Genomic DNA, 22,514 nt, shown 5'->3' on the forward strand with positions numbered 1-22,514 from the left:
AGCGCTGTATAAGGTTCCCGTTATTGGTGTTTGGGTGGTTGACCGGGACGGATTTTCTCCTGTCACTTTCTCGTCATCCCTGACGTGCTCTCCGTTGTTTTTCCCGCTAATTTTAGCATCACACGGCAGCTTCTGTATCACGTGGTATAAGGCTCCGCCCTTGTCATTTGTTGAGCAGGAAGAGTGAGCGCTTGTTTTCATGCAGATTACGTCCCGGATCAAAATGCGGTACAATCGTCGTTTTTTTTTTGTTTTTTTTTTAAATCGTTGTCATTTGGAAATGAGATCGCACACAAGTATGAATCGAGATCGCGTTTTTCTAATGATTAATCGTGCAGCCCTAGGTGATAGGCAAGACTGTAAGTATGTAGCAATGAGAGGGAAGGCTGGCTCATATCCTGGTGAGTGAGGGTTAGTTACTCTAGGAAAAGGTCAAGGTATGATTGAGAGATTCTGGGAGACTGAACCAGTGAAATGGAAATTCGTTCAATTAAAGCAGATATAGTGATTAGTCCTTCCATCAGTCGTCCACAAAGCAGTGAGATAAAGTCTCAAGTCTCATTCTGCACAGTGTAAATGTCAGTGTCCTCCGGGTCCTCACTGATCATTGCATTCTGTCACAAATTGTCATGGTTCACAGACTGTGTACAGTCGGAAATCAAAGTGCACGACATTGGAGAGATTGAAAAACAATCAAGCATGCAGATCTAACAACAGGAAACCAGAAGAAACACGAGGAATATAATTGATTCAGCAGCTGCAGATCCTTGGAGCTGTACTGGTGAGGCAGATTGTAACATATAGAAGTGAACTCTTCAGCTGAGCAGTGCACTGATGCAGAGCAATAAGACCAGAGGAGCAATGAGGGAGTTGATCACCTACGGCTCCATCACAGTCTTTGAACGTCTTCAGTCAGTACAGAATCATGCTGCGAGGCTTTTAACCAGCACATTAGACTGGACATTACTCCAGTTTAATCTCTTCACACTGGTAACCAGTTCATTTTAGGCGTTATTTAAAGTTTTAGTCCTTACTTTTAGTCCCAGTTTATGTTTCTGACTTTCTACAATCCTACAGCTCTTCTCACATCTGAGATCTTCCAGTCAAAGGCTTTTACTGGTCCCACTAACTCATTTATTCAGACTCTAGTATTCAGAGTGGCCTTTAACTAGTTTTAGGCTGTATGATGTTCAGTGTTTGCTGTTTAATGTTTTTATCTTCTGTGTTTTTATTGCCTGTTTCTATTGTAAAGCACTTTGTGGTTTTTGACCTGTGAAAGCTGCTGTATAAAGAAGTTTACTTACAGGATGATTCTGGACGTGACTTTGATAAAAGCTGACACCCAGATATGTTTAAGACACTCTGACATTTACTGCTGCCATCAAACATTAACTATAATATACTGTATTTAGTGCTGATGATCATGTAAAAAAATATGTTTAAGTTTTTAAGGGTCCATCACACATGATACTGTTTATGTTATAAATAAAGCCTGATCACATGTTTACTCACAGAGCTTTGTTGGAGGCTTTGACCACTGGCAGCAGCCTCAGCAGAGCCTCCTCTGAAGCAGAGTATTTCTGCAGGTCAAACTCATCCAGATCTTCTTCTGATGACAGTAAGATGAAGACCAGAGCTGACCACTGAGCAGGAGACAGTTCATCTGTGGAGAGACGTCCTGATCTCAGGGACTGTTGGATCTCCTCCACTAGAGAACGATCATTCAGTTCATTCAGACAGTGGAACAGATTGATGCTTTTCTCTGCAGACAGATTCTCATTGAGCTTCTTCTTGATGTACTGGACTGTTTCCTGATTGGTCTGTGAGCTACTTCCTGTCTGTGTCAGCAGACCCCGTAGGAGAGTCTGATTGGCCTGCAGTGAAAGACCCAGGAGGAAGCGGAGGAACAAGTCCAGGTGTCCATTTGGACTCTCTAAGGCCTTGTTCACAGCACTCCGGTGGAGAGATTGAAGTTTTGGTTTGTTAAATAATTTAGATTTCTTGGACGTAGTTTGTTGTTCTTGCATCAGATTGAGTCGAGAGTTGATGAAGGTCAGATGGACATGAAGAGCAGCCAGAAACTCCTGAACACTCAGATGGATGAAGCAGAACACCTTGTCCTGGTACAGTCCTCTCTCCTCTTTAAAGATCTGTGTGAACACTCCTGAGTACACTGAGGCTGCTCTGATATCGATGCCACACTCTGTCAGGTCTGATTCATAGAAGATCAGGTTTCCTTTCTGCAGCTGATCAAAAGCCAGTTTTCCCAGAGACTCCATCATCTTCCTGCTCTCTGGACTCCAGTGTGGATCTGTCTCAGCTCCTCCATCATACTTGACCTTCTTCACTTTGGCCTGAACCACCAGGAAGTGGATGTACATCTCAGTCAGGGTCTTGGGCAGCTGTCCTCCCTGTCTGGTTTCCAGCACATCCTCCAGAACTGTAGCAGTGATCCAGCAGAAGACTGGGATGTGGCACATGATGTGGAGGCTTCGTGATGTCTTGATGTGGGAGATGATGCTGCTGGCCTGCTTCTTATCTCTGAATCTCTTCCTGAAGTACTTCTTCTTCTGTGGGTCAGTGAACCCTCTGACCTCTGTCACCATGCCAACACAGACAGGAGGGATCTGATTGGCTGCTGCAGGTCGTGTGGTTATCCAGAGGCGAGCAGAGGGAAGCAGGTTCCCCCTGATGAGGTTTATCAGCAGCACATCCACTGAGGTGGACTTTCTAGGATCAGTTAGGATTGTTGTTTTGTGGAAGTCCAGAGGAAGTCGACACTCATCCAGACCATCAAAGATGAACACAACCTGGAAGTCTTCAAAGCTGCAGATTCCTGCTTCTTTGGTTTCAGTAAAGAAGTGATGAACAAGTCCCACCAAGCTGAACTTTTCCTCTTTCAGCACATTCAGCTCTCTGAAAGTGAATGGAAATATGAACTGGATGTCCTGGTTGGCTTTGTCTTCAGCCCAGTCCAGGCTGTATTTCTGTGTTAAGACTGTTTTCCCAATGCCAGCCACTCCCTTTGTCAGCACTGTTCTGATTGGTTCGTCTCTTCCAGGTGAGGCTTTAAAGATGTCTTCTTGTCTGATGGTTGTTTCTGGTCTGTCTGGTTTCCTGGATGCTGTTTCAATCTGTCTGACCTCATGTTCATCATTGACCTCTGCAGTCCCTCCCTCTGTGATGTAGAGCTCTGTGTAGATCTGATTCAGGAGGGTTGGGTTTCCTGCTTTAGCGATGCCCTCAAACACACACTGGAACTTCTTCTTCAGGGTGGATTTAAGGTTACGATGACAAACAGCAGCTGGAAATTCTGAATAATAATAATAAAAATACAACTTCAACAATCATATTTTACAAATCGCTGACGACATTTTCTGACCCACTGAGAAATGACTGAACACACTGGTGTCATGAGTGTCTCGTTTATCTAACAGCTTAAAACCTTAAGTAAGAAATCCTCTTACGTCTCTGCAGACGGTCAGCCAGCTCCTCCTGCTTCATTCTCCTCAGGAAGTCCACTGTGATCTTCACAAATGCCTCTCTGCTGCTCCTCTGCTCATCATCCTCCCTCTGAAACTCCAAGCACTGGGGCTTATTTGGATTCAGAGCCTTCTGGATCTTCTTCAGCTCGTTCTTCACAAAGGTGATGATGTTGTCCTCCAGCAGCTGGAACAGAATATTTATGAATGACCCACCACTCTGAACTTCAGTCCACACAACATCCACTTCTTTACAATCAAGAAGCAGATCATCCACGATCTCCTCACCAATTATAAGTTTGACTTTATCTGATTAACTGAGAATTTCTCCACAACTCCACGGTCCCAAAACGCTGATTCTGTTCATATGAATGCAGCGATTTCAGTGGGAGAAACATTTCACTGGTGTTCAGAGCTGAACTACCAACAGGTTGATGATCGAAGCCAGAAACTTGGCGATGTTATAGGTGACAGAGTTGATCATACAGACAGCTGGTCTTAAAGGTTCACTCTGTTTACACATACAGATCAGTATTTAAGGTTTGACTCTCATCATCCACTGGAGCACAAACTGGGCGTCATCAGGACGCTACAACACAGAGCGAACGCCATCCCCACAGACACAGCAGCCAGGGAGGCAGAAGAACATCACATCAAGAAGGTCCTGAGGAAATGTGAACCAGCTGACCAAACACATCCTGCTGCAGGATGTTAACATAGCAGCACACTGATGATCCACTCACTGTGAACAACACATTTGGACCTGATTTGCTGCTCTGGTTTACACGTGTGTGTAACTCTTAGAGCTGATTGGCTGCTTTTTATGGGGGCTGGGTCTTTGGAAAGTGAGCAAACCACAGTTTTAGTAACACACCCTGAACTGCACACTTTAACAAACAACATGAGATTTTAACTGTAATGTAAAAATCCTGTGATTCACTGTTATTAAGCACAAACACATCTATGGCCCCGTTTCCATTAGTAGCTGCTCAGATCGACTCGCCACAGGTCGCCACGACTGGACTGGATCCACTGGTTTCCATTACACCACCTAATGTGGTCGTCTGAATACAGCAGAGTGTTGACTCACATCATTAGTAAGTGCTAATGCTGCTAATTTCCATCATATTTGTCATTTATTTCTCAGAGTTATTGAAGAAACAGTTATTCAGCTTCATTCCCACTGATCTCGACTACAAACTGTTTCACTTTGGTTTCTGTTTAAAGCCTCGATGTTTAAAACGTTTCCCTGTGATCACATTTGCACCGTCTGATTTCAAAGTTTGTTTCTTTTGGTCATTTAGTCCACAGAGTCCTTGGTGTTCTGAAAGGGACCTATAAACAAATGTATTAATATTAATAATAAAGTAGTTGTTGTACATGTACAGACCATAAACATGGAGTCCAGCTGTGTTTGATGCTGCTGGGCAGACTGACCACTGGGACCCTCTGAGCTCTGCTGCTCCACTCTGTGGATGAACCATGGACACACACATGAAGCCACTTTCATTATTAAAATGTGAATTTAGCCTCTAAAAGCTGTGTTCAGTCAGTGTTGCTGCTTCCCTGTGTCTGACCTCACGTATGTGCTTCTGAAAGAACTGTTAAAAATCCCGTAAACACTTTTTAACCTGTGAAAAAACCTTTTCAGAACAGTTTAAGCTGTTATATGTTGAACTCTTGGCTGACATCATATTAAATGCTGTGGACTCAGAATATGATGTCACTCAAGTTTACATGTGTGTGAAGGCAGACGAGTCAGTACTTTGGTGATACAGTGTAAAGCTGCACTGATTTCCATGAACAGCACTGTGGTTCAGTGTTGTCCTGATGGAGTAACAGCAGCCAGTATGATCCAGGCTTTAGCTGCTGGGTCTCTGTGTGACCTCTCAGACTGTTTAACAGATCAGACACAAAGAGCATCAGAGCTGTTCTTTAAAGACAAACATGAACCCACTCAGGTCACACTTTCCCCACAGATATGAGCATCACTGTCCTCAAACAGCAAATGACCAAGTCGAACATTTGGATCTTTTCTCTTTCATTGTTTTCTTTTTAATGAATCTTTGTAACAATCTGAGGATGTTTCAGGTCATATTTATCCAGGAAACACAAACATGTAAAGGAGTCATCACAGCTCTCTGACCTCGTTGCTCCAGGTTCACCACTGAAGTCTGGATTTCCACCTTTGGACCGGTCACTCCTCACAGACGGACAGCTGGACCCTGCAGACTGTGACCTCTGACCTCTGCAGACACAAACATGATTGAAGCAGCTGTGATCACACAGACTGCAGATAATGCAGCTGTTTCCTGTCAGTAACATCCTCTTAGCATATAACCCCAATTTTAGCCTCTTTACACTGGCTCCCTGTCCCCTACAGGATCCAATTTAAACTCTTACTTTTTGTTTTTAAGTCACTCAACGCCCGAGCCCCCCCCTACTTGTCAGAGCTCCTCTCTGCCTATGCTCCAGGAAAACCCACGAGATCTAGTTCAAAACTATTGTTGTCCATTCCACGGACTAACCTCAAATCTCGTGGTGATAGATCCTTCTCTGTGGCAGGTCCCAGACTTTGGAATAGTCTCCCCTTTAATATTAGATCTGCTCAAACTCTGGAGCAATTTAAATCTTTACTAAAGACACACTTTTACGCTCTGGCTTTTAACACATTATGACCCAAGCATTTTGGATTTATCTGAATTAGTTAGTATTGTTTCAATTCTTCTATTCTATTGTTTCTATTGTTATTATTGTATTACACTGTAGTTTTTAATTTAATTGTTATTGTTAAGCACTTTGTGCAGCATCGGCTGTTGGAAATGTGCTATATAAATAAATCTGACCTTGACCCTTGACCTTGACCTTAGATTAGAGTTCAGCTTTTTACAGGAAAACTGGACAAAACTGATTTTTGTTACAAACTCATTTTCATTTCCTCTCAGCTCACAAACACAGTCAGACAATCAACCAGAGTCAACACTGATTATAATGTCAGTGCAGAATTATTTCTGTTACTCAGTGAGTTCAGCTCTCTGACCTCGTTGCTCCAGGTTCACCACTGAAGAATGGATTATGATCTTTGGACCGGTCACTCCTCACAGACGGACAGCTGGACCCTGCAGACTCTGCTCTGTCCTCCTCTTCCTCCATCATCATCTTCAGTCAGTCTGAGAGGTAAACCACAAACACTCAGTGAGTTCACATTAACAGGAGTAACCGAGTTACAGTCGCTGACCTCTGACCTGTCATGTGACCTAGAAACCAGGTCAATATGTCTGTAGGTTCAGTCATCCAGGTCATGTGATCTAAGGAGCTTGGAAAGAAAAGAGACGTCTTTAAGTTTCTGGAAGACGTTTCATCCGAGAAGCTTCTTCAGTTTTAAAACCAAACGGTGGAGAGTCCCAGATATTTAAACCTGAGACGGAAAGAAAGCATGTCGCTGACCCACCACTGATCATGATCAATGGTGGGTCAACAATATAAACACTTATTTCAAGGATGAAACTGTGAGTCTGATCACTTGAGCACAAACATCTGGAGCACAGACATCTGGAGCACAGACATCTGGAGCACAGACATCTGGAGCACAGACATCTGGAGCAGCATGTCGATGCTGTTGGTTGAGATGCTGAAGACTGAAGTCCAGGCAGCTCCAGCAATGATCCACTGATGTGGTTTTATTCCACGTATGAATGTTGTTATTGACAGAGATGAAGTTACTCAAAAAAGTCATTATTACACATATTACACAGAACACTTTAATTAAAAGTAATGGAGTATGTTACGTCATTACTCCTCATAACAGTACTTTCATGTTACTGTGTAAAATGAGCTGAAACACTGTCTCATAATCACCATAATCTAAAGCTGAGGTACAGCCCCACACACCAACACAGATCCTGATGAGGTCACGTGATGTTTCTCTGAGTGTTTATGAACACAAATCAAAGATGAAACAGCACAAAGACACTTCAAAGTAGGGTTGCCAACTCCCTGAAAAATAAATAAGGGACACCTCGTGGCCAGGGCCGGGCGACCCAGTTGTCTTCACCCTTCCCAGTGTGGTGAATTTTCTAGCTCTTTTTTTGTGTGTGAAATTATTTTTTTAACCATTTGACTTGAAGTTGATTTAAGTAGATGCATATTCTATTCTTTGTGATATGAACACATGTGAAACAAATGATCATTTAGCCATTTATTTTTAGCTCAAAATGACAACATTAACACAGTAAAACAGGTCTCTTTCTTAAACAGAAGCCTGTCATGCTTAACTTTTGAGAATATAAGTAAATCTTTCTTTAAAAGCACTCTGTCCTGCTTAACTTAAAATAATAGAAAACAATAGAAAGAAAAACATTCTTGTAACAGTGCACATTTAGTACAATCGGCTTCAGTTGAAATATTATTTCAGCTTTTCTAATGCTAATCAGCTGCTCCTGTTTGTAAACCCGCTTGTTCCCATGATTACGCATCATAACTCCTCATCATTATTCATCTATGTATTACTTTTATGTATTAGTCATCTATTTGTTGTAATCATCTATCCTTGCAGTTGTTTATTACACAAAATAAATTATATTATCACACTTCTGGCCACATAGCGCTGATATTCACTGCACATGCCCATATTAACGTTTCCCAGCCAGGTGTTTTCCTTTTCCCATTCTTCCCTTTCTCTGAGGGGAACAAACATTGCTGCTCTAACGCTGGGCTTACACTGTGCGGTTTTTGGCCCATTTTGAGCCGATTTTTGAGTGATCGGACCGATTTTGGCCTTCATCGTGCGTCGTGTAGTATACGTGGGGTAACGAGAAGTGATTAACACCTCACGACCAGCTCCCGATCATCAATCGCTCGTGAGGGTCTCACCACAGGCGCTCACACTGCTCACGTGCAAACACGTAAACGCCGTGAAAAAGACGGCGCAGCACGGCTGTGCAGCGTGTGATCTGGACACAAGCGATGGAGGCACAACTTGTAGAACTTTGGAAAGCTCATCCGAGCCTTTTCGATGTGGCCTCACAAAATTATCACGACCACAACAACCGTGAAAATAGTTGGATCTACACTGCTGCTCAATCACAGCTGCCTGATCATGTTTTTCATTAGCAATTTAGCAAAGTTGATGGTGGTGGTGTGTCTGTGTGAGTGTAAGACAGAGAGAGCGAGCGACAGATTTTCTGTTATAACCTTCATGTTATGGAGGCACAGTGTGAGCACTCAGGTCGCATCAGAGCATCGGGCCGTATAGTGTGAGACCTGCATCGTGACCTATGAACTTCTAACCCCTGCGAGTCAATCGTGCAGTTTGAGCAGGAGCTGAATAACGTGACTGAAAAAATCGCACAGTGTCTGCCCAGCTTTAGGTGTACTGTCGTCCGAGACTTGCACCGCAGTGTCGGCGTTTGTTTCCCTGTTGGCCATGCTTCTTGTTGTGGTCAACTGTTGTCTTCCGGTATTTTCTCCGCAAGCGACCTTTCCTCGACCAATGAGATGAGCGGTAATCTGAATTGTCATACTCGAATTGTCATAAGTGTGCTGTCAGCTCATTGGTCACAAAGCAGGAGAGGGGCTGGGAATTATGTTTTCAAACAAAGCGTTAATTCCATTAACATTTATAGACTACTTTTGATTCTCACTGTATTACGGGACAAAGTGCGTCCCTTATTAGCTCAATACGGGACGTGTACTTTTGTTTCTAAATACGGGACGATTCCGTATTTTAAGGGACGGTTGGCAACCCTACTTCAAAGTGATTCTACTGTGGAAACATGAACAGGTAGAAACCTGCAGCCTGACTGCTCATCACTTTGTTACCTGTTCAGGTTCAGCAGCAGCAGCTCACTTTATCACGGTGCTGGTCTGGGGTCAGTGTTTACTCAGCTTTAACATCACTCTGGGTTCTTGGCTAGCTTAGCGTTAGCTTAGCTTTAGCTTAGCGTTAGCATGCTGTCAGGTGTCTCGTGTGGTGTGTAAATATTAATCACAGTGACAGTAAAGGAGGTAAAGGGCTGTGACGTCATCACGTACGCTGCGTCCTCTGAGTGAACTCACAAAGTACAAACTACAAGCACACAAACACGAACGTAGCTCAGAGTGGCGGACACACTCGGCCTCGTTGGTCCAGCTGTGAGTCCGTTACCGTGAACTATGGAGCGGCAGATTTGTGCTGAACTAAGCTGCACACAGCTGATGTTAGCCAGGAAACATTACACACTGACTTTAATACAAACACACACAGTTTGTTGTGTGAAGAACTCAAACATGAGCTGAACAAACAGTAAAGTTCCTAAAGACAAACTGTTAAAGGAGGAAACAAAGCAAACTTACAGTTTCTTCACACACCAACAACAAGCGCCACTCCACGAAGTTCAGGAAGTGAAAGTAAACTTTCAGCCTAATGCGGCGTTTGAAGACAATCAGGGGCTTTGAAACACTATGCTGCGTTCAGGTGCACCTCAGAAACTCCTAAACCTCTGGCAGGCTGTGATTTATTTCTGCTGGTTTTCCAGTTTGAAGCACAAACATCTGTCATCACTTTGTTGTTCTTCTTCCTGCAGCGTTTGAATATTTCAGCACTGAACTGATGTTTGTTCAAAGCTCATTTCAACCTGTTGAAGTCATGAATGAAAGTGCAGACTGAGAGTGGATCACATGATGTTTAAGGTGTGTCATGTGACACGTTCAGTATTGTCACACATGTCTAGATTGTCCCTGATATCAGAACTGCTCAAACACTGATGATTATATTTGAAGAATTATTCCTGATGGCAGCAAAGTTTGAATGGAGCTCTCTGTCTGTGCTGATTTGTCGCCCTCTGGAGGTCAAAGCACAAACTGCATGATTTCAGTGTAACCACTGACCGATGGATGCTTCGTAAATGCAATCGCAACACACCTATTACATGTAATATACACCTGTAAATGTATTCTGTTGGTTTACTCTTATTTCAAACGACGTTTCTTACCTTTGATCAATGAATGAGGAGCGTTGGGATGTGTTGCGAGCGTTGAGTTACTTATTTTCTCTCCCGAAACGTAAAAGAGGAGATTTTTTTAAAGTGCCGCCGCATCTCAAACTCGCAACAGCGCCGGAAGACCGTAGTGGCCAAAAGTATATTACACCCGTAGTGGTTTAGTACGGTGGCCCCTAGAGACAAAGCACGTACAAACTCCAAAACACTTGCAAAATCCAAAACACTTGCAAACTAAAAAACACTTGCAAATTCCAAAACACGTACAAACTCCAAAACACAACGGAAGTGCTCCAGGACGCTAGGGGCAGTGTTGAGCTTTTGTTACCTAGTAACTACACAAGCCAGGAAGTACCAATGACCGGATTTGGGGTTTGCAGCCTTAAAGGCCGCATTTTAAGGCCGATTACCTCACAGCCACAAGAGAAGGCTTTCCGAATTCAAAGGCTGCCCGAAATGCGGCCCTGAAATGCGGCCCTGAAATGCGTCCTTAATTTCCCTGAATTTTAAGGATGGGTCGGTGTAGCCTTCATGGCCCAACATATCCCAGACTTCATAGTGCGGTGGTGGTGTGGATAATTTTGCCGAAAAAAAAACAGTGGAAGCGGAGCGGAGGAAGAGTAAACTTTCAGAAGTAAGTCCTGAATATTATGTCACTTATTAATGCGCAAATATTTTTTTAATGAAGAACATGAAACCATTACTGTTGGCCACATGTCGGGAAAGTTGACATTAGCGATGTTTGTACTTTCAGAATTAACTTGGTTTTAAAGCCTTTACTTTAATAAATATATATATAGTCGACCTTAATCTTACAGAGAATGTGATGATTTTGTGGATAATTAAAGTCAGTCATATATCCACAAACACAACAAGCTGAAAGTCAGTGATGCTGCTCGGTTTGCAGTCCTGAACATCACGGCACAAGCAGGATTCACTGCACTGTTAATGTGAGCTGTGTTATATTGCTGCCTCTGTTCGGTGGTGTCGAGCCAAACGGACTTTAACGTGTGTTTGAACGAGCTGACGGTTCACTCGTTAAGCTGAAAGAAAGATGCTTTAATCACAGCAGTCACACATGTGTCCACTGCACCATCTGGAACTCTTCTTGTTTACACTCGTAATAACACAAACACTAAATCCTGCTTCTCTGTGCTGTTGTGTAGCAGTGTGTACACCTGAGACTGTCACCTGTCTGTCTGTCCTGCACTCTCTCTCTGTTTCTTTCTCTCTGATTGTGGAATAAAAGTATGAACATGTGTTTATAAGTTACACTTGTGTTTGAATCCTGCAGCTTATCACACATTTGATTTCCATGTGTGACGACTGCAAGTGTCCAGAGTGAGGACAGACTGAGGGACCCACTGCTGCACATCATCTGTGAGGCTTTGCACCCCTGATGATCCACCAGGACAAACTCAGCAGTGTGTGAGGAAGAGGAGGAGGAAGAGCCAGCAGCAGCTGACAGATGGAGAGAATAGACAGACTGTTCCCTGTTTGTGAAGGACTGCTAGGAAAGTTTAACAGAACTGTCTGTGCTGAATCAGTCTTATTAGGTAATGTTCAAATAATGTGATCATCCCAGTGTTTCCAGTGTGGGAGAAAGTACTCAGAGTACTCAGGGCCTTCAAGTTACACACTATGAAAGGCAGCAACAAGTTTAATGTTCAGAAACCTAAAGTCTGTATCAGCAGCAGAATGGAGCTAAAATAAATGTTGGTTTCAGTTCTATGAAGCTTTGAGGATTTTGGATCAGTAGCTGCTGTGTTTGTTGCATCATATTGCTGTAACTGTTTATATGCTTTATATATTCTGAGCTAAGTTGATCTATAGTGTTACATCATATTCTATAAGGATGTTATGTGTTTGTAGACTTTCTGCCCAGTTTGACCCATTTAGCAGACGTCAGCCTGTTTAAGGCTCTGATGTCTATTCTGTGTGACTTACAGCAGTTATGACATGGTCTGATTTTCTCACCCAATAAAGGAATATTTCATATATCAGTCTACTCTTCATTCTATCAGACACAGTTATCACAGCTCCTACATTTGCTTTTTACACATGTATGTAAGCATTGAGCCAAATTTAGTAATGCCAACATACTGAAGGAACAACATTTGTCTCTTATATATGATACACCTATATATGCACTGTCAAAGATACTTGTCTTTGAGTGAAGATTTAAGGTGATAAGACATATAAATAAATGCAACTTGAATCTGTACTGAAGCTCAGTATTTGACACAGAGTTCATGTTCACTGCTGTAATAGCTAATAATGACTAATATAATAACTATAATATTGGCCATATTATATTTACATTACCAAAGTGAGATGACTTTAGTCTCATGAACAACATCAGCTAATTCTTATTTACTAACTAATCTTAAATAACTGTTCAGTACAGAAATGAAGCCCAAAAATCATGTTTTACTGTCCTGTGGTCTCAGCCTCAGATACTTATCAAATCACACAAAGCTCTTGTAGAAACAAACAAACAAATGAACAAAATATGTTCTCCTTCATTTCTGTCAAACAAAGTTGTATGACACGTTTCCAGCGGTTAGTATCATGGTTGCTAGGCAACCTGGGAAGCGCGACGGAGACTAGACCGTCCCATACAGACAAACTTGCCGTTTATTTTGCAAATCGAGCTCAACACTGCCCCTAGCGTCCTGGAGCACTTCCGTTGTGTTTTTGAATTTGCATGTGTTTTTGAGTTTGTACGTGCTTTGTCTCTAGGGGCCACCGTAGTTTAGCACTACCATAGAGAAACGGTTTAGGCCGTTTAGCTAAACAATCCCAGGCTCCCGCGCGGGAATCTACCAGCAATTCTTATGTGCCATGACTACTAAGCAGTTACCACAAATTTTGCAGATATGCCAATAATCATTCAACCATGAAAGGTTTTTATTTACAGACAGAACAGTTTGTTATACCTGGAGTAAAAAACACTTTTATCACAAATGTTGTCAATGTTCTTTCAAATTGTGTCTCGTTATTGTTCTCCTGCATCCTGCTGTCTAAACCCAGCAGCAAGATTATAACCTGGAATGTCTTTGTTTGTGTTTGGAATCAATTTTGTTTAATATAATTGTTTATTTTTTCACTGCATGTCAAGATGCAGAAGAAAGTTGTGCCATATCCAGGGAAAATCTCTGTGGCGTTCCACAAGGGGCCACTTGGATACCTTCTCCAGGACTCGTCAAAAGAAGCTCGAAGGATTAAAAATGACCCCAAGCTTCAGGACAAGTCTGCACCTGTGAGGGAGGACGATGCTCTGACTGTCATCTATCAGAGAGGAGGGGATGCCTCTGACATGAAGGAAGTGCAGGGAGAGTACATCCTGCAGTTTGGAAAATATAAAGGGAAATCTTTCCGGTGGCTTCTGGAGAATGATGTCGGGGACACCATGTACCTGATCAAAGATCTCCAGAAGCAAGAGGCTGCAGGGACCTCTGTGGAAGAAGGGCATGGCAAGGAGAGCTTGCATTCATTTGTACAGTAAGCCCTCAGCTTTGCAGAGATAAAAACTCTTCTGAGCTACGAGACCAGCAGAGTAAGTGTTGCTGCAGAAGCCTCTGAGGATGATCAGCTGGTTGGCTTTGGCTCACGAGCCAAGAGCACCTGGAAGGAGATTTGGGACGGCAGAGGTGACGGCTATGCAGACCTTATCATGAGGAAGAGCTGCAGTCAAGGAACACGGCTGCATGAGCTGCAGCAGTGCCTGCGGAAGAAGTAGCAGTCTGCGCCTGCTACTACAAACGCCCCAACTAAACAACCTCTTGGTAAGTTGTTTTAATAATATTTTAATAACATTGTTGACATGAAATATAAATTCAGTACATATTTGTCTAATTGTTGCCTCCATCACAGGGATGGATGAGGATGAAAACCTGGAGGACACAATGCCGAGCATCTCACCTGTAAAAGTACACATGCAGAGCTGTAAGTACTGCGTTATTACTACATGTCAGACGTGATAATGGCTAAGTCTGTTTCTGTCTCATATGCCTCTGTCTCTGCATAACTAGTCACTGTGGCAGCAGCAGCAGGGTCCACACCCAGAGGATCTTCAGGAGCAAACAGGTTTTCAAATGAAAGGTTTCAGAACTGGAGTACAATTGTTTTCTCTGCAAAGCTGAGCCTGAACTTGAACTTTTATATATTGTCTTGTTCTTGTTTTTGTGTGTTCTGGCCACGTTCCAGTGATGTTCCTCTAATAGCATGGTTGTATGCTGGCTGTATGGTGGAAGAAAACAGTAAATAAGGGAGAAACAGTTGATTTTGTATATAAGACAGTTTTGTTCTAGTTGTGAATGTTTCTTTTGTTTCTATAAATATAAACTGATTGTAAATATAAAAGTGTAAATAAATCGTTTTCTGCAAAAATATCAACACAGTTTTCTTCTTAGAGTTCACCTATATGTTTCTATATCTGTGTGTGCTCCCCATCAGGTAATCAGTTTAAATAAGTTGTGAGCGCTGCCCTGAAAGCTTACATATTATTTCTAAATCACTTCATGTAATGATAACAAGTCATCCTAGAGCAGTCTCACAGCTTTTATCTTCATAATCTTTCTGTTTTCATTTATATTATTAGAAACATGACTGCTGTCTTTTATCTGTGTGACTGTACAGCCTGTGTCAGACATGACCCCCACACAATGTCTGACGTTATCTTTAATACATGCAGCACAGCTGGAGCTGCAGACACTTTCTCACTTCTGGTGATAATATATTTGATGTAGGTATTGTTGCTTGCTAGCTTGAAGCTTATCTACAAAAGTAATTCAATAAGGAGAGATCACGTGGAAAAACTCAACATGATTTATTGAGATACAGAAATAAATGTAACTGTTTGGCAGTTATGAGCCATCATAGCAGAAAGAATCCCAGCAGTGACAGGATGTTGCACAACCACCACCCCAGAGTCAACATGCTGATAGTAATGAAGATGAAGATGGAGGCTGGGACAGGGCTCTGAGTGACCACGGTGAGGAGGAGAAAGGAGAGGAGGCGGGCTGCATGGCTGCAGATCTGAAATGCAGAAGAGCAACCGATTTAAAGCATGCAGAGTGGAGGCTGGCAAGAGCATGACTGGAATAAAGCAACGATGTCAGTACTGAGTTTGTGCTGGAAAATGAATAGACATAAACTAACAGCCACCAGGAAGCAGACAGATGATTTATCACAGACATGCCTTATTGAAATTATGTATAAGCTTCATGTTCTATGTCATCAGAATGTATCTGTATTATAGTTTTAGCTTTAGTCTTTGTATTAAAAGTTGGATGTCTCCATAATTGTAGACTATATGTCTGCTATGTATCATCTCAAGACTGTGATGATACAGTTTAGTCTGAGTTATGCACTTTGTGACAGTATAGGTGCAGAAAAATTGCTCCACAGGCCATAACACTATATAATATAAATAAAATGATAATGAACTAAAAATTAAAAAATAAATGTTATCCACAATAAGTAGATTGAAAATGGTGTTTAACTTTTGATAATGTAACACAACCTTTGTCCCAACCAGGACTCGAACCCGCGCTCAGACAGTTCAGTGTAAAAAACAATCTTTTTTTTTCCAATGCCTGAAAAGCTGCGATTTGATTGGCTGTTTCTCCGTTACACCTATACGTGATGGGCCCCCGCGGAGACAGGAAGTGTTTTTATGACTGAAACACTGAGGCTGTGTCCCAATTCAGGGTCTGCACGCTTGAAGTACACATTTTAAGTGCGATTACGCGACGACGGCTGTCCCAATTTGAAGTGTACTTCAAATGCATACTCATATATACTCATATATATACATATATATATATAAATATATATATGTGTGTATATATATATATATATATATATATATACACACATATATATATATAAATATATATATGTGTGTATATATATATATATATATATATATGTGTGTCCCCTGCTCTGCATCATTAGAACATTAACAGACCAACAAATATAAGTGTCCCAACCAGACAATGATTTGGAGACTATAGAGGACGTATTTAACTTAACTACAGTAAGGATACAGCCAGGATTTTAGTTTAAGAGGCCCTGTTATACATATATGGTACAGTACTGTTTCATATACGTAGGTCAGTGTATGTGCAGGTAATCCATGTAGCTCAGTTCCTTATACTTTTGACTCAGTACAGTGTCAACAGAGGGGATTCCCTTATAGAGTCGCCTCAGTTATTTCTGATGTTTTGGTCATTAAATTCCCCAAATGATACCAAGCACATGGAATCCACAGTCTCAGCATCCCACAGCGTCCCACAGCATCCCACAGCATCCCACGGCATCCCACAGCGTCCCACAGCGTCCCACAGCATCCCACAGCGTCCCACAGCGTCCCACAGCATCCCACAGCGTCCCACAGCATCCCACAGCATCCCACAGCGTCCCACAGTATCCCACAGCGTCCCACAGCGTCCCACAGCATCCCACAGCGTCCCACAGTGTCACACAGCGTCCCACAGCGTCCCACAGCGTCCCACAGCATCCCACAGCGTCCCACAGCGTCCCACAGCATCCCACAGCGTCCCACAGCATCCCACGGCGTCCCACGGCGTCCCACAGCATCCCACGGCGTCCCACGGCGTCCCACAGCGTCCCACAGCGTCCCACAGCATCCCACAGCATCCCACAGCAGTGTCAGGTGACTTTCAGTGAAGGTTATGACACAATGACAGTGTGATGATAACAAAGAGAAGCATGAGTCATTATCTCGTCATTACTTGGACTTTATTGTTGATTTTAGCACTTCACACTAGCATTAGCTGGTTTCCCTCCTTTGGAGTAAACTACCAATCAGACAGCACATCTGAGCTGCTGTCACACAGTCAGATACAGGAAAGCATGACAGCAACAACACGCTCAAAGCTGAACATCATTTGCATGTTAAGAATTTTACTGCAAGAAAGAAATAGTGCAAAGCTGAACATAGTGAGTTTGCTTTATGTATGATAAAGTCCTGTTGACAAATCCAGTGCATGAATGTGAATGACCTGTGAAATAAAGTGTGCGTGCCGTGTTCAGTCTGACGTGAAACATCAGAATCTCTGTCTTCATTTTACTGATTTCCTCTTTCATTGCCAGCATGTGTGCTCAGAGGCTTTCACAGTGCATTATAAGCACGTCGTGGCTTTGTGTCCCTCGCTCTGCATCATTAGAACATTAACAGACCAACAAATATAAGTTTGTCATACTTTATCGATGAAATCTGGGAGAATATAAATAACATCTGTAGCAGAAGCAGTGTGTCACTCTTGGTCTTGCAAGACAATTTTGCGTCCAGTTGTTAATTCTTGAACAATGTGCACCAATCTCTTACAAAAGATGTGGTTTGCTATGGTTCTCTGACCCAACCTGGTTACTAAAGTACTGAAAACGAGGAGACAACATTACAACAACGTGCCAAATAAGCTAGGTCCATCATGTGATCTGCCAAAGTTTAAGGCGTGGATTTTGGTACGACTTCTAAAGGTCTGTGTTTCCGCAACCAAGACGTTGCTTCAGGCCGTCTACATCCTGTGGTTCTGAACTTCGGATGGACAAATGGCAGCAGCCGTTTATCAGAAGCACCCAGACTGCTCTTGGCGATGGTCTGACTCAGTCCTCGGGCCACGACCTCCCCTGTAAGCGTTGTTTGGTGTTTGCACCTGCACGTGTCCTTTGCTTCCAGCAAAATGATTGTGACAGCGGGGCATTCAGCATCCAGCAGATGTTATATCTGCAATATGCAGCCGCAGTTTTTCACAGTTACCTGCCTGCTATACCCAAGAGACGTGATGATTTATGGTGTCGGCCCTGTTATCACAGAATGGGCCACGTGACCAGTTAAAGTGGTGACAAACTGTTGGCTCTGTCGAAACGAAAAGTAGTTATTGGGGCTAAAAAAGCATTTACAGCCTATTAACCCGAGAACGCTATCGCTGGGTGATTTACACCCGAGCAAATACATTTACATGATTTCTCTCTCCTGCAGCTGTTTGCGTGTCGAGGAGCCTGTGCCTTCACCAGGGAAGTCTCAAATGTCCCAGGAATGGGTGGACCAAAGACCAGCTTTCCAGAGTCATTCTTTTGTTTTAGGAGGGTTTTTCTTTCATTTTGTTAGACATGGCACAGTTGAAAGTAAAAGAAGACCACTCTAATTTGTCATGTGTTGTCATATTTTGATATATTTGATTACTTTTTATTGGTTATATTATATCGGGTAAAAATCACCCGGCATTAGCGATTGTGTTACTATTTATAGCGATAGTGTTCTAGGGTTAAACGTGCAAGAGAGCTGATGCAGTCTCCAGCGAGTCCATCATCAGCTGGGCTGATTCATGACCAGAACGTCCCAAGTGTGAAGTCAGTGAATCAGTGCTGGCCTGGTGCTGAACAACGTGAGGCTGAAGGGACTGTGGAGACATCAGCACATCACATTTTACATTGGTTTTATTATAATGTGCTTCTAGTAAGGACAAAAGCACAGACACCAACCTCCTGATCTGCGGAGCAGTGGTGGTAGAGGAACTTCGTCTCAGCGTCTTAGTAGAAGAAGGGGTGAGGTGGACTTTGGAGGGCTTCGGGGGAGGGAGGATGGAGCGGTGTGAAGTCTTGGACAGGTTTAACCTGACACAGAAAACAAGAACACCTCATATTTGTGTGTGTGTGTGATCCAAGAGCAAATAAAACTTGATCCTTCACAGAAACAAGCACAACGAACAACTTCTCCAAAAATCCTTCTGATTTCTACGCTCACTGCAGGAATCAACATCTGCACTCACACTCTGTACAAGAGACGAGATACAAACACGCTTCGACGTGTGGGAGGTACCTGATTTAACCTCCGTGGAAGCCCAGCTCTTGGTTGTGTCAGGTTAGCAGTTTGGTGATGTTAGTTTACAGGAGAAGCCGGAGGCACGTCGTGAGTTTGGTTCGTGGTCGTCCTTTGGTTTCTTTTTGCCGCAGCTCTCATATCCCCGATTTGTAACTATTTACTTTTTATAAGATGTTTCTTGAACTATGGCAGCTTCTTATATATCTGCTATATTTGTGCCGTGGATTCAGGGACCCAAACAAAAACTGTAGTGAGCAGAGGTATTATCTACTGATTGTGTGTCTGGCTGCAGCCAAGGATGGAGAGCAGAGGCAGCGGGCAGGCCAATCGAAACGCAGCTCAGGCCGCGGCTGCAGCAAAAACTTGGGCGTAGGAGGAGCGATTCTGGCAAAGCGTCAGGAGGGGAAGTGGTGCTCCACCAACACGGTGTACAGTAAAGATGGAGGCCTGCTGGCTCCAGCTGAGGACACCGTCAGGCAGTAGAAGGAATACTCTGACAACCTCCAGAACCTTAATCTCACTCATAACTAAAGTCGCCAAAAGACAACAACTTCTCCTGTTGCATTTAGGTTTCAGTTTAACCGAAGAACAAAGAAGGACACATGAGCTCGAGCAGGTTACACACAACATTCACGCTGCACAGATGAGAACACAGCAGGATTTCATGCAGTCCGGTCTGCCTGTTAGACAGCGTGCAAACAAAGCGTGCGTTCTTTGTAGCATTCGACAACAGTCACTTACGTACTTTCTGACATCCACAAAAACATATTGGTGTCTATTATCTCTCCTTGTTAATAGAAACTTTGTTTCCAGCGTTTGAGCTAATTCTCTACGTGTCTCTTGCACTGACCACAATAACCATCTATCATTAATTACATTACAGATGTTGGTACCTTGAGCAGGATGACGCTGATCTCGGTGGGCGTTTTCCCTTCAGTGCTCTCAGTTCGTCTCCCTGTGTCAGACTGACTTCTTTGCAGTTATTCTGCACAGACACAATTAGCAGCATGAAAACACAACATTGTGATCGGAACTCAGTAGCCTGTTTGAATTCTGCAGTAACCATTAAGAAAAGGTGCTATGAAGTCACACCGCTGACCTCATCCAAGCTATATGACTTGCAGAGCACGGTGTTGATTGACAGGTCATCCATGCTGGAAAGCAGCGAGGACACTGCCTCCTGTTTGCCTCCCTGCACAGAGTCAGAGCGGTGCAGCTGCTGCTGCTGCAGCTGCTGCTGCTGCAGCTGCTGCTGCTGCAGCTGCTGCTGCTGCAGCTGCTGCTGCTGCAGCTGCTGCTGCTGCAGCTGCTGCTGCTGCAGCTGCTGCTGCTGCAGCTGCAGCTGCTGCAGCTGCAGCTGCTGCTGCCGACTCAGTCTCTGTTTAGACCGATGCACGTCACCCTGAACCCACAAACTGTGCTGCTTCCTGCACACAAACATCAAACACACGCCACAAACTGACTGTGATATCACGTTTAGCAGGTACAACATTCAACATCCTGGTTTAGCGTGTAAGTAGACACACAAAGCTAGTAGCCATTAGCAACAGAGCGCTACTGTGGCGTAAGGAGGAAGTGTGCGTCCAGAGCTGAGGAGAGAAACCAGCTGCACACTGTGACTGCAGTCTGCAGCAGTATCACAGTTTCAGGCTTTTTTTAAATTCGATTCGATTCATCATCCACCAGTTTCCCACTGCTGCAGTCACCACCAGCTGCACATGGGCACCCTGGGGAATGCCCCACCCTGACCTCCACCTTTTGCTTCTCTTCTAACATTTCCAGCATGCTCCAACCATGACCTCAGCATGGAGAAACATCCTGTGTGCTAACAGCAATAGATGCCACAGCCTAAGGACAGACGGGCCTTGTTTGTCCAGCACATCTCACAGATGCTCGATGAGACTGAGATCTGCCGACGTTGAAGGCCAAGGTGACCCCTCAAACCCTTCCTGATCTACTTGTGCTTTGTGTGAAGACTCCAGCGACACTCGAAGTATTAGAGAACAGCTGTACTCAGTGGCCAACGCCTTTTGGGTCATTGCAAAATGTCAAACAGCTTGTGTTTAAATAAAAAAGACTGGAAACAGAAAAAGATCCAAGTGGACCAATCACACCTTCACAAACGCAATGACCCTGATGAAGGCCACTAACACGTTATGGTTCCCTGATACTCTGTGACTGGAGTCTTCACCTCGTCAGATCTTTGTCTTCTCCGTGCACCTTGGAGGTGAAGCTGCCGTCTGCTTGTGTTTTGTGACATTATCCTAATGAAGTGTTGCAGACGTGTCTGTGTGCACAGCATTACTCCTGTACTTTCATGAACGGACTACAGCTTAATGATTGTCTCCGACCGAGACCTTTGGAGTCACGGAAAGTGGGCCGTTTGGTTTGAGCGGTCACAGCTGAGGCACAAACTCACTCTTCTAAGAAGTTTTGCTGTGGACCGATGATAGATCCAGGTCTGCAGACTCTGATCCAAGCAATCGCCTCGGCTGCAGTAAACCGGAAGTGCTTCATCAGGTAGCAGCCAATCAGAGTGCCCGTGCGGCCTAATCCAGCTGTAAATGGATGGAGTGTTTAAAGAGACAAAGTTAAGATAAAAGAAATAAATGACATCAATTAAACATAAAGACTTGCAGTCCTACCTTTACAGTGCACCGCCACTGCCCCGTCTGTACTTTCACACACATGCAGAAAGCGTCTGACGATGAGGTCAGAGGGCGTGGTCCCATCAAGGAAGAAGAGGTCGTGGTGCTCAAATCCTGCATCCTCAAACCGCCTGCCATCATACAACGTCCTGTTCAGACGAACCACGGTCGTTATGTCATTTTGGCAAAAGTATGAGAAGTATGCCTCGGGTGTGTGGAGGGGATAACCTGGAGACAGAGTCAACAACAGCTGAGTTACGTCATACGTTTCAATCAGCGAGCGTCTGTTTTTAATGCGAACGTAAAATAAGATTCAATGACGTAGTGTCAGCTGATTTATGTCGTAAGGTAAAGACGTTAAATACAGAGAAAACCCAACGATCGGACGGCCCCAAGCACCTGCTGACAGCGGGAAAGAAAAACTCCCTTTTAACAAGAACCAGGCTGAGGGAGGGGGCGCAATCTGGCTCATGTGGTCGGGGTGGGGGGAGGACAACAGGACAAGAGATGGACGAGAGCCAGAGGGGAATAATAACTACGTGCAAAGTGGTGT

The 22,514-nt window shown here is 43.6% G+C and overlaps 2 protein-coding genes and 1 pseudogene across 2 annotated transcripts in view; 1 reads left to right on the plus strand and 2 right to left on the minus strand.

Annotated features, from left to right (window-relative positions):
* The window catches only part of LOC146554360 (protein NLRC3-like), a 27,627-nt gene extending 20,181 nt beyond the window's left edge, over window positions 1-7,446 (minus strand). Inside the window, exons 1-7 of the mRNA XM_085253143.1 lie at window positions 7,341-7,446; window positions 6,728-6,798; window positions 6,523-6,652; window positions 5,629-5,730; window positions 4,873-4,951; window positions 3,468-3,669; window positions 1,513-3,313 (exon numbers count right to left, since the gene is read on the minus strand). Coding sequence (XP_085109269.1) covers window positions 1,513-3,313; window positions 3,468-3,669; window positions 4,873-4,951; window positions 5,629-5,730; window positions 6,523-6,641 — 2,303 coding nt within the window. The 5' untranslated portion in view covers window positions 6,642-6,652; window positions 6,728-6,798; window positions 7,341-7,446. The remainder of the gene's footprint in view (window positions 1-1,512; window positions 3,314-3,467; window positions 3,670-4,872; window positions 4,952-5,628; window positions 5,731-6,522; window positions 6,653-6,727; window positions 6,799-7,340) is intronic.
* On the plus strand, window positions 6,639-14,479 carry LOC146554361 (uncharacterized; annotated as a pseudogene).
* Window positions 14,480-17,205: 2,726 nt separating this feature from the next.
* Window positions 17,206-22,514, minus strand: part of LOC146554362 (dual specificity protein phosphatase CDC14AB-like) — a 12,056-nt gene continuing 6,747 nt past the window's right edge. The window contains exons 7-13 of the mRNA XM_085253202.1: window positions 21,959-22,189; window positions 21,733-21,871; window positions 20,687-20,740; window positions 20,413-20,605; window positions 20,207-20,298; window positions 18,974-19,105; window positions 17,206-18,891 (exon numbers count right to left, since the gene is read on the minus strand). Coding sequence (XP_085109328.1) covers window positions 18,843-18,891; window positions 18,974-19,105; window positions 20,207-20,298; window positions 20,413-20,605; window positions 20,687-20,740; window positions 21,733-21,871; window positions 21,959-22,189 — 890 coding nt within the window. The 3' untranslated portion in view covers window positions 17,206-18,842. The remainder of the gene's footprint in view (window positions 18,892-18,973; window positions 19,106-20,206; window positions 20,299-20,412; window positions 20,606-20,686; window positions 20,741-21,732; window positions 21,872-21,958; window positions 22,190-22,514) is intronic.

This window comes from Mchenga conophoros, linkage group LG18 (genome assembly GCF_057382185.1).
Source record: "Mchenga conophoros isolate Kocher_MC1m ecotype Shallow Benthic linkage group LG18, M_conophoros_male_GT1.1, whole genome shotgun sequence".
NCBI lineage: Eukaryota > Metazoa > Chordata > Actinopteri > Cichliformes > Cichlidae > Mchenga > Mchenga conophoros.